Source organism: Leucopleurus acutus (assembly GCF_964270905.1).
Source record: "Leucopleurus acutus genome assembly, chromosome: 10".
NCBI classification, from domain to species: domain Eukaryota; kingdom Metazoa; phylum Chordata; class Mammalia; order Artiodactyla; family Delphinidae; genus Leucopleurus; species Leucopleurus acutus.
This window is the reverse complement of record NC_139153.1, coordinates 52,008,488-52,021,637: the sequence shown is the minus strand read 5'-3', so window position 1 is coordinate 52,021,637 and position 13,150 is coordinate 52,008,488. Positions and strand designations below refer to the sequence as shown.

The 13,150-nt window shown below is 33.5% G+C and overlaps 1 protein-coding gene across 4 annotated transcripts in view; it reads right to left on the bottom strand.

Moving 5' to 3' along the window:
• Positions 1-13,150, bottom strand: part of CLASP2 (cytoplasmic linker associated protein 2) — a 189,952-nt gene that overhangs the window by 120,667 nt on the left and 56,135 nt on the right. For all 4 annotated transcript variants that reach the window (XM_082848265.1, XM_082848267.1, XM_082848266.1 and 1 more), the window contains exon 8: positions 9,265-9,411. In XM_082848265.1, the coding sequence (XP_082704391.1) occupies positions 9,265-9,411 (147 nt within the window). The remainder of the gene's footprint in view (positions 1-9,264; positions 9,412-13,150) is intronic.

The window sequence follows — 13,150 nt, the reverse complement described above, 5'->3', positions numbered from 1 at the left end:
GGACTTCCCTGGTGGCACAGTGGTTAAGAATCCACCTGTCAATGCAGAGGACATGTGTTTGAGCCCTGGTCCGGGAAGATCCCACATGCTGCGGAGCAACTAAGCCCCTGCGCCACAACTACTGAGCCTGCACTCCAGAGCCCATGCTCTGCACCAACAGAAGCCACCGCAATGAGAAGCCCACGCACTGCAACGAAGAGTAGCCCCCTCTCGCCGCAACTAGAGAAAGCCCGCACACAGCAGTGAAGACCCAACGCAGCCAAAAAAAAAACTACGTTTTTTAACATAAAATAAAAATATTCTGAGGTATCTAGAAATAAAACAAACCAAACAAACAAAAACAAAACAAAAAAAGTGAAAAACCTTGAGGTGGAAAAAAGAATAAATTTTAATGAGACATTAAAGAACACTAAAATAAATGGGTAGATATTCTGTGTTCATGGACAGGAAGACTCAGTATCATAAAGATGTCCAGTCTTCCCAAAGTACTGCCATAATCAAGCCTCCAACAGATTTCTTGTGGAAGTTGTCAAGCTGATTCTAAAGTTTGGAAGGGCAATGGGCCAAGAACCGTTGAGATAATCCTTATAAGAAAAGGGAGGAAGTACTTGCCCTAACAGAAATGAAGACTTACAAACCTAAGATAATGATGACAGGTTTTAGTGCAGGGATAGGCCAACTAATCAAATGAACAAAATACAAACTTCGAAACAGACCCACAAATGTACAAAAATTTGATACACGACAAAGAAGTGATTCAGATCAACAAGGAAAGTAATTCAATAATAATGCCTAAAATTCAACAGAATGCTGAGATAATGGATTATCTAGTTTTAAAAAAAAGGTTATTTCCTTACCCAATTTTAAAACTTACAGTAGACATTCTGATTCCCATGGGAAAATGGTAGTCATCCAAATTCAAATCAAATGTTTTACTAAATACTCCAAAAACCAGAGATCAAAAAGAAAAACTCTCCACAGCACATACTTGTAATACAAGTTCTCACTTCAAACTTCAATTTACAGGTAAATGGGGAAATATAAACATCCAAAACCAGCAACGTCAATTACAGAATCCTCACTGGAGAGAAAAATCCGAGGAATTTGTATGGAAGAGGAGGATCTTGGCAGTGGAGTACGAAGACATCAAATATGGTTCCCCTCGGAACAAGAGGTAAGTAGCACTTAGAAGGTGGAGGTATTCCTTCAAAGCTTGGCGGATAAAGGAAAGGAAGAAAAAGATAACAGTTCTACTGAAATGAGATGGTATCACAGAATCAGAAGCACTGAATAGAAAGCCTTCCATGTATCATTTAGAAAAGAAGTTGCATTTCACTATACCAACAGAAGAGGGCATTCCTGAACTAACAAACAGTAAATTTTTCTTTCTGGCCCCAAAGAATCACTTATTAAAAAATATTTTTAGGACATTTGAGGAAATTTGAATACAGAATGGAAGTGCTTAAAAGGAGGTATATAGTTAGAATAAACTTACAGAAAATAAAAGGGCTTAAAGGAACAAGTTAAATATCACCACAAAGAAATCAGACAAATCCACAGCATGGGACAATCTAAAAGACAACTAGCATAGACTCTTTTAAAAAAAAGTCAATGTCATGGTATAAAAATTGGTGAAGGGATTTTTTTATACATAATATTATGGAATTTTCTGGCATATGATAATTGTATTATGGTTATAATGAAGCACACCTTTAAGTCTTAGGAGGTGTATATTAAATATTTATGGCTGAAATGTCATGATGTCTACAATTTACTTTCCAACTGTTGAGTTTTGGAAAAAAAAAGAATACGTGTGGGAATATATCTATATGGAGATGGTTAAAACAAATATGACAAAATGCTAGTTATTAAATCTAGGTGATGAGTGTTTACTGCATGCCAACTTTTCTATATGCTTAAAAATTTTCATAATAAAAAGTTTGGGAAACCACTCACTAAAAAGTTAGAATAAGTACAGATAAACATCAGGAACATCAGTAACCAAAATATATCCAGTTAGTAGTATCTCAATTCAATGGAGTAAAGAATGCTTTATCCAATTGCATCGACATTAACTTGCCCATACATAAGAAAGAAAAGAAATTAAAATGAATATACTGTCACTTTATACAAAAAAAAATTCCAGATATACTTAACAAACTAAATGTAAAATAATTTATATTTTAGAATAAATTAGACTATTTGTATAAACTTTGGGGACTAGACAATAGTCCTTCTTATTCAAGACAGGAAATTGGGAAGTTAAAAAAAAAAAAAAAAGGATAGATATTTTACCTACCAAAACAAAAATTTTTTAATTTTGACATAAAAATGCCATAGACAAAGGAGGAACTGAAGAAATATTTGTAACTTTTAATAAAAGCATAAAAGGCCTAATATTTTAAAAACTGTAACAAACTGAGAAGACAAAACAGCCCAATTAAAAAATGGGCAAATAATAACAAATTACAACTCACACAAGAGGATATGCTAATCCCTATTAATGAATTTAAATATTCTGAATCTCACTGGAATATAAACTCTGGGAGGACAGGGTGTTTGTTCTTGTTCACTGATATTTCCCAGAGATTACGAGAATAGCAGCATACTAAAAGCTTCCAGTAAACATCTGCTAGCTGCTGGCTGGCTGGATAGACGGATGAGGATTAAGAAAAAGAAGTACCATTTTTCACCCATCACAATGAACCTGTTATATTCAAGGCCAGAGAAGGTAAAATAATGTCTTTATTAAAACTAAAAGCACATGATTCACTCTGTTATAAAGCAGAAACTAACACACCATTGTAAAGCAATTATACTCCAATAAAGATGTTAAAAAAAAAAATTAAAAGCGCACACAACCTTGACCAAGCAACCTCATTTAGAGGAGTCTATTCTACAGATCAGAAGCACCAGAATGACCAAATACATAAGTACATGGAGACCTGCATTCTTTGTAATGGCATAAAGTTGCGAACAACCTGAATGACACTGACAGAGAAATAGTTTATTAAATCATGGTACATCAATAATGTGGAACACTGTATAGCTATTAAAAGAATGTGATAGCTCTCATTCTTGATGCTGAAGGACAGAGGATGTTTTGTGAAAAAAAAGCAAGTTGCAAAGTGTTTACTAGTATGTTTAATGGGGGCAAAAATAAAATCTAATCTAAATACCTACACAAATAAAAATGGAGTAAGATGTGGAAGGATATCATACATAACACTGGGCAATGAGATTAGAAAAGCAAGATGGTATGAAAGTTTTTTTTTTCTAAACATTTCTCTAATGTTAGACTTGTTAACAGTGGGTATACATTTTATATTTAAAAAATCAAATTATGCCATTCAATTTATTAGTAAGAAACACATAAATTGGTTCTAAAAAAGAAAAATGCCAAGTTAATGGAAAAAATTAAATTTACAGCATGCCCGTCACAGAAATAATGCTTCTTACCAATTCAGTAATATAATGTAATAAATATAAGTTGGAATTGTAAGTTATTACAAACTTCTACTTTATATGGATCAAGTATAACAAATCTAACTAATGGAAAATCCCTCACATGTGTGATCTATATTAATATTTCACTCTTTTCTGAGGCAAACCTTGAAATCAATTTGCCTACCTATATGACACTATAATTTTCTAACACTTAAATCTCAGTCAAAAAGTATAGGCAAATGAAGTATGGAAAGGCCAAAACACTAAAAACCACTAACACTGGTTGGTGGGATAATGAGCATGGACAGATATTGTAATTTCTTTTCCAATTTCTTTTCTGCTTTCTTTCTTGAGCATTCCTATGGTCTCTTCAGTGCCTAACATGAAGCCTTGCACACAGTAAGCTCTACATACACATGTAGATAAAGACAATAACTCATCTGTGAAGAGACTGGGTCTTCAATATATCTACTAATTTTAATCACAATAATTTGGCTGTTTATATTAATTTCCTCCCTTCTCAAACATTCTGAATTTTTCAGAAAATAAACCTTGCACAATGAAATTTCTTTGACTTTAAGTCTTGCACAAGAGGTAAAACAAAACTGAGGACAAAGAAAATAACTACAGCAAAACACACATATTCTTAGACACAGTAGGCCATTGGGCAGTTTATTGATTCATATTTATAATAACTTATTGGTTAATTATTCAAATCTTATTTACCTTAAAACCACAGTTAAGAGAGACAGCACCAGGGCATCTTATGATGAATGACATGGGATTCACAGAAATTTAAGACAGAATGGTGACTGGCCAATCCTTAAATTCCAAATGTCATTAATAGTGTTTTGCTATATGGGATAAAAATACGAAATATGTATTATATGCGGTATTAGTGAGGAGATGACCCAGAGATAATCCAAAAAGCCCTTGACGGTGGGCCAAACACTGGGCCCTTGTTTCATCTCTGCTAATAACTAACTGATCTTGGATACATCATTTAGCTTTCTGAGGCTTATTAGTCTCTTCATCTGAACTGTGGTCAGATCATCTTTTAAGATCCCTTCAAGGCTAAAATCTTTTGGGTTTAGTATCATTCCCTGTCATTAAGGGGAAGAAAGGAGGAAGAAAATGAGCAAAACAAAATACACAAACAGAAAAGTTATTTGGTTTTACATAAGTTCAAAAACAAGAAATTTAGGTTTACGAATTAAAAATTTAGATTTCAAGATTAAACAACAAATTCTGTGAGATTTGTTTTATTAAACACATACTGATTTTCATGATCTTTATTTGTTTAAAAGGAAAAACATCTTTGTTGTTTGCATCACAGGAAAAAATGGGAATGATTAGCATAATTTGTGGAAAACAGATATTTAGACATTCTTAATAAAACCTCAGGTAAGACATAAAGTAAAACTAATATAAAATACCCTAAAGACAAGTAAGTACTACTGAATTTGAAAAGACAGTAATTAACCAATTGTAAGAATTCAAAGTTAAAGCCATTTCAAAGTAGCCTTTGATATTAGATGGAAACAATTGAGAGAAAATACTCTGTCTGCTTGAATGAATGGGCAAGTGAGAGAGAACAACAGAACTTTGACAATTGATGATTTGGTTAATGATGTGTTTCAATGATTACATACAAGCCTCAGTGACAAATCACTAACGTCAGAATCTGGTACTAATGATAAACAAAAACAATTATATCATCATCTAATTCAATTTTTATTTTTAGAAAAGAATAGCAGCCAAAATAATTGGTACAGGAATAAGGACATTATAACTCAGTAAGCTTTAAAAAGGCAATTTCAAAAAGAAAACTCTAAAAAGTATTTCCATTTATAATGAAAAAATTACCAGTTTGCTTACTTCCAAATATTCTATTTTGCTGGGAATCATACTAGTTGAGGTTTAAAATGACTGATTTGTGGACCCTGAAAGTAGTGATCATTCCTGTAGATTATAACCTCAGAGCTTTAGGATCTAGAAGAGTTCTTATTTACCCAGTGAGATTAGTGTTGGTGGCAGTATAGCAACGTGATTTTTGTGCCTCATCTACTTATTAGATGCATGACCTGTTCAAGTTGCTTAAATTCTCTGAACTTTAGTTTGCTCATCAGTAAAACTGAGATAAAGTATCTAACTCAAAGAGTTCTGAGGTTTAAATGAGAGAACATAAGTAAAAACATCCCCCAATTTTAAAAAACTATTACCTAAAATACTATAGAGATGTAAGTATTACAAATAATCTGGTATAATCAGCAACTGTATTAAAGCCATAAAGCCAAAAGGAGGGAAAATATGTTTATCTAAATTCCTATTATGAAGCCACAAATGTTATTCAGAAAATGGACTATTTAAGGGAATTCAATTTATCCTTATTCTAATTAGCAAAGCACAAAGGTAACACTTTTGACATCCACATAATATGGATTTTTATAGCCATGATATATTTGGAAAAGGTTATGGGAGCAACCCATAACCTTTTCTTTTTTAATTCTCCTTGGTTTAAAAGCCCCACAATTACAATATGAGTAGAAAAGGTTGGCACACCGAGGCAAAGAACAAAACAAAACTAACACACAGTAAAGATTAAACACAGGTCCTACTGGCTTTAACTGGCTAGGATACTTTGCTAAAAATAGCATACATCTCTTTAATCTTGACATATATCTCTGGGAGAAGTGAAGTAAATTAAACTCCAAAACTTCAGAGTAGATTCAATCAGGATTCCAAAGAAGCTCACTTTATTATTTTGGTAATCCTTCTGAAAAGAAATTTGTTAAACTCAGTGGACTGTGACTGGCTTATACCACTATTGTATACCTCCGTCTACCATACTCCTTTAATTAGGAACTAATCATACCTGTTTATTATATACCAAGAAGTAGCAAATAAAATGCCTGGACTAAATCACCATTATTCCATGTAAAGTTATGAGAAAGAAACTGTACAGTCTAGAAAACACAATAGTTATATAAAGAGAGACAGGACAACCTTCAAGAATTTGAAAGTATTATGTTAACAGATAATTCATCTTCCCTGCCTAAGTTACAAGGAGGCAGATTTTAATGCAATATAAAAAAATAATTAAATTTATCCAGAATTGAAATGGCTTATAACTTTTCTGGAGGATACTATGCCAAACTGAAAGAACACAAGAAATCTCTGTAACTTTTGATTAAGTAAACTTTAAAAATTTATTCCAAGGAAATGATTGGAGATATGCTAATAAAATATATACTTAAAAGAATGATGGCACCGTTTATAACTGCAGAAAACATGAAAGCAGCCTAGATATGAATACTAACCATGAATAGTTTTAAATTAATAATTTTAGACCAATGAGGAAATGATCAGGGTAAAATATTAATGAGACAAAAGGTATACAAAACTACAAAAGGAAGGGTGCCAATTCTGTCCTCCTCCTGAGAAAATATTTCTATGTGTAAAAATAGTTAGAAAAGTTATTATAAAAATAACTGGAACAAAGTACATCATAATTTATCAGTTGATTATGTCTATACGTAGTGGTACTGCAGATGGTTTTTGTCCCAAATTTTAATCCATGAGCACATATTTCATCAGATGCTGAATAATCATCTATCAGAATATTTTGAAAGGGATTGCTATACTTGAATAGTAAATTTAACTATATGACTCCCAATGTCCCTTCTAACTCAAAGATTCTACAACTCTAAGAAAACATTCTACAACTGATTTAAAAATCAATAAGCTTCTGCCAAGAACAAAAAGATCTAAAGTTAAATTTTCAAAGAAGGGCTGACAGCCAAGAATAACAATTTCTGAAGCAATATCAGTATCCTCTAATAGCTTTTTTCTTACAAAAATGGGTAATGAATGAACCTAAATGAGCTATGGCAAACAAAAGAAATAAACTAAAAATTGCAGAATGAATACGCAACTGCCAAAAGACTGAGGAGGAAGAAGTGGAGGAAGAGGAGAATGAAAAAAGAACGAAGGTCTCTCCCTTATTTTTATCAAAAGGGCCACTGCCAGGATGGATAATATAATCTGTATGAGTGATTAATGACTACAATCATGAAAGCTACCTACATTCTCATATCTGGTAGGACTACAAATCAGAGAAGGGGGGAATGGCATTAAGAAAGTCTACTGTTTCTTTAAAAAGAAATCTGATTTTATCAATTTGATTAACATCAGAATTAAGTGACCTTTGGTAGGTAAACTACAATCTTCAATTTTCATCTAAGAAAAGAAAGTAAAACATGAAAATCAGAGCTAATTATAAACTACTGGCTCAGATTCACAAAAATGTTAAATATTTTCACCATGAATTTCAAATATTAATCCATTTTAAGTCAAATAAGACAATTTCATAAAATAATTATCATAGTATCATAGATTGGAAACCTATATCTCAAAATAAAAAAATATTCCTTGTAGTAAGTGAAGGTAGTCATTTGTTACAAAAGTAAGAAAGCAAAGAATGTCATTTACTTTTTACCAGAAATAAGTAAGAATGCATAATAGACATCATGTAATAGGATATAATAACTAACATCTGAATGAGAATACACTCCTATAATTGCAAAACAAAAATAAAATAATTAAAATACTAAAGTATAAATTACCCGAAATATCCAGAGAAATCAATAAGACATTTCTATTAAACAGTATTTTATTTATCTATTTATTTATATGCATGCAAATATATGTGTGTGTATACCTATACCATACCATCTTTCTTGTTGGTTACATGACATATTAGTTAAAGATATTTAAGATGAAATATTTATAATAGTTTTCCTATATTTAGAATATCATATAACATAGAAAATAACGTTTGGTTGTATAAAAAGATCAAGAGCACACAACTTAGAGAACCTGGTCAAAATATAGTTTATTTTTCTTTCCTTTTTGCTTTTACTAAAAGAACTACAGACAGAGAAAAAACAAAATCCTGAAGACCATGACTTTCCCACCAGCTATCATAAACAAGGAAAAATCTGTTTTCCCAAATTATAACTAACACACAAATTTATTAACAAAAAAGGGAAAGAAAGGAACTACTATCTTGTTAGCATTAAATATTTACCCTTTTTCTTATAGGATTCATTTTACCATAAAAACTTGGCAAAACTAGCACCTGAAAAGGACTCACAACTTTCTAATTAGTATACGAAAAAATACTCATTAAAAATTCAAAGATTAGACAATATGCTAGAAATAGTTTTAAAATGATCAAAGAATGTACTATTTTCTGTATAACTGCATAAAACCTGTTTTTTCCTATTTATTATTATCTAATCCAGAAAATATTTTTGAGGCAATTTTACTTGACCACCACCCATTTCCTATTGTGACAAACTATTCAATACCCAGTATCTTCAAACATTTTTCCAATGTTAGAGTATTTAAGACTCATGCCCTAGATGAATATATAACATTACATATATCAATATTTCTTTAACAACTAAAGCATCTGAAAATAGCCAAATTCTGTAAAACCTTTCTCCTTAAAAACAAAAAACAAAACAAAACCCAAACCCAAAAAATTCCCTTAAATATCTTTTCATGGCTTCTGAAAAATAAACACTCTCAAGAAAACACAAACTCATATATGTTCTGACAGGAAATATCAAAATACAATATTTTAAACATTTTCAAAAAGGCAGCACATTCTTCTGTGTGTTGCAACAGACTCTCCAGACCTGCAATCCTGCTGCAGTCATGAATAAACATATGCCTCTAAAGTTCTAAGTATGTGTGGCCATATCAAGGGCATGAGGCATGCACATCAGATTTGAAATGGATTTACATTACCTCCAACCTTAGGGCCACCTGCTGAACCAGGCTTCCTTGCACTGTTGACAGGATTTCCGGATGTTTTAGGTGCAGGAACCTTGAAGGCTGAAGCAGCTGATGATGGCCTATTTCCATCCACTGATTCTTCATCATCAAAGCTTTTATCTGCACAAATCATTAGAAAAATGTATTTTAAGAGAACTAAGCTTTGCTCAATTTTCCATAAGACTCAAAATCAAATAAAGCTATATATAAAGCCATTAATTTCTATGATATATAATATAAAATAAAGCTCCTTTGAATAAGCATTTATATATTGACTAACACTATATAAAATAACCCAGTATAATTTAAAATCAGTCTGCAATATTATATTTCCTACCTATATATATTAAGTCAAAACATAAAACCGAATACATTAACTCTAAGAACAGTAAAAAGCATTTTTCATTTCTCTGCTACTCATATAAGCATTTTCCGCCAGCTCCTCCCATACTGCATCTTCCAGCACACCCTGCCTTATTCCTTATACCCAGATTCTGCAACTTACAATCACAGATCCGTTTGCAAATCAGTCGCCTCATTCCTCTGAAAGCTCTTAATTTTCCTCACCCTAGGATGCTCTGAATAGTTCACATGGCCAAATACAATAGATTTGATACTAATCAAAGATTCTATCAAAAACAGACAGCAACAACCACAGAACCACCACTGAGGTTTGTGCCGGCATTTTTCTTTCTCTTCCCTGCCCTAGGTGCTGTAACAGCCAATCAGCTACAAGGTGACATCATCTTATGGCAGCTACTGCCAGATGAAAGGTAAAAATTCTCCATGTCTTTTAAAAAATCCTCCATGTAGTTGCAATCCTTAGTCTATATCAAAATTTCAAGGGCATTCAATACTAAAGGTTTATAAACCTACATTTGTTTTCTCCTATTTAATTCACATGAAAATTTATACAAATAGAAAATGTTTTCTGCAATATTCAATCTGCTGGAGTGCTTATTATTGCAGCAGTAAAAATACGGAGTATCACAGTGCTCATTACTGGCATAATTAACTATGTAATCTTACAATTTGCTGTTTATTTAGGCCACAGAACCAAACTGAACAATTTGTTCTCATAAATGATTCTAAAATACTCTACAAAGCTCCCTTTGGAATATTTATGAATAACCACACAAGTATAATCTCCTTATATAAAATGAACCCACCCACCCCCACCCCACCCTCCAAATCACAAGATGTATGCATTTTACTCGTCCAAGAAGATGGTTTTCTCTAGGACCCTGCACAAACCAACCACGACAAACAAGATGGGCGAGGCAGAGAAGGAGCTTTACAACAGGCTTCACAACAACGTGCCAGAATCTCTTCCTTTCAGTCTGCATCCCTTACCTATGCAAACACCCAAATCCAGCAGAATAAAATCATCCCTACAAAGGACTGCAAGTCCAACTATTGAATATATTTTAAAATATATATACCAGACAAGTAAGACTGTTTTACTTATTGGAAAAAAGAATCAAATAGATACCCATTAAATTTACTATTCAGTAGACACCCATAAACCACATTCCATTTCAGCAAGTGTTTTTCTTAAATAGCACAACTTGTAGGAAAAAAGTATCTTCTAGTTAAAAAAAATATATATATATATATATATTTTTAGCATAATGCTATTGGGGAGCCAGTTTGGATCAATTAAAACCTATGCTCTATAGAGACTGCTCTGTTAAAAAAACTAATACAATCCCAAATAAGCTTTTATTTGCCACTACCATATTGAAACAAAAAAATGTAGCTAAGAGGGACAGAGTATATACACAAATCTACAGAGAGAGAGAGGTACTAAAACTTGAGTAGCCAGAAGTTCCCATGGAAACAGTGTTCTCTGTTCCCACACACACACACAAGAATTAAAATGAGTAAATATCTCTACTGCTTAAAAATAACTCAACATTCTTAAACTCTTAGGAAATTAATTTTTACCTTTTTATCAAAACAAGGTAGAGAAAAGTATATAGATTAAAGTACGCAGCTCAATTAATTTTCACAAAAGGAATATGCCAGTGTAACCAGTCTCCAGACCAACAGATCACTATCAGCATCCTGTAAGCACCCTCACTGACCCCCGCAAAAGTCACTATTTCCTACCAAAGCTAACTAGTCTTGACTTGTAACACCACAGTCGGTTTTGCCCATTTTTGATCTTTATATAAAAGGAATCATATCATAGGTACTCTAGTACCTAGCTACTTTTCACTCAATATAATATTTGGAAGATGCATTTTCATTGCTTATAGTTTTATAGTGCATGAATGTGCCACAAGTTATTAATATCCATTCTACTGTTGATGGACATATGAGCTGTGGCCAGTCTGAGATTATTATAAAATAGTGCTCCAAAGAGGTAAGCAAACAAAGTTAAAGGGTTCTAAGGCTTTTAGTATTAATATGGAAGTAGTAAACACAGTAATTTATTTTAGGCTGTATAAAGTCAAAGATGCGTATTGTAACTTCTAGGGCAGTGGTACTCAAAATGTGGTCCCAGATCATCATCTGGCAATTTGTTAGAAATGCAAATTATCAGGCCCCAACTCAAATCTACTGAATCAGAAATTCTGGAGATGGGGACCCTGCAATCTGTGTATTAACAAGTCCTCCTAGTGATTATGATGCATGCTCAATTTTCAGAGCCATAGCCCTACGGTAGGAATACGCCAACTTTTTCTATAAAGGGCCATATAGTAAATATTTTAGGCTATGCAAACCATACATATATGTAGTCTCTCTGCACAACTACTCAATTATGCTACTGTAGTGTTAAAGCAATGATACCACGACATGTAAACAAATGGGTGTGGCTGTGTTTCAATAAAATTTTATGTACAAAAACAGAAGGGCAGCTGGATTTGGCCTGCAAGCAACAGTTTGCCGAACCACTAAAGTAAGAGTAAATATATACATAAATAAACAACTAGAAGAAAAATAAAATAATAAAAAGGATTTGATTAATTGAAAAGATTCAGAAAGAGACAGAAAGATAAAAGAAGTGGATAAAAATAGAAATAAAGGGCTTCCCTGGTGGCACAGTGGTTGAGAATCTGCCTGCCAATGAAGGGGACACGGGTTCGAGCCCTGGTCTGGGAGGATCCCACATGCCACGGAGCAACCAGGCCCGTGAGCCACAACTACTGAGCCTGCACGTCTGGAGCCTGAGCTCCGCAACAAGAGAGACTGCACACCGCGATGAAGAGTGGCCCCCCCTTGCCGCAACTAGAGAAAGCCCTCGCACAGAAACGAAGACCCAACACAGCCAAAATTAAAAATAAATAAATAAATAAAAAAACTTAACCTGAGGTGCCAAAACTCAGGTTAAGAAAAAAAAAAAGAAATAAAAGATAAAGTGGCAAAAATAAAATCAAATACATCAGTAAGTGCCTTAAAAGTAAATGAACTAAATATGCCGAGTAAAAGACCAAGACTGAATTTTTAAAAACAGGTTGCTTAAATGAGATATACTTTACATATAAGGATCACATAAAATTTAAAAAGTAAAATGGACTTCCGGGAAGATGGCGGAAGAGTAAGACGCGGAGATCACCTTCCTCTCCACAGATACACCAGAAATACATCTACGCGTGGAACAACTCCTACGGAGCACCTACTGAACGCTGGCAGAAGACCTCAGACCTCCCAAAAGGCAAGGAACCCCCCACGTACCTGGTTAGGGCAAAAGAAAAAACTAAACAGAGACAAAAGGATAGGGACGGGTCCTGCACCAGCGGGAGAGAGCTGTGAAGGAGGAAAAGTGTCCACACACTAGGAAGCCCCTTCGCGGGTGGAGACTTCGGGAGGCGGAGTGGGGGAGCTTGGGAGCCGCGGAGGAGAGCACAGCAAC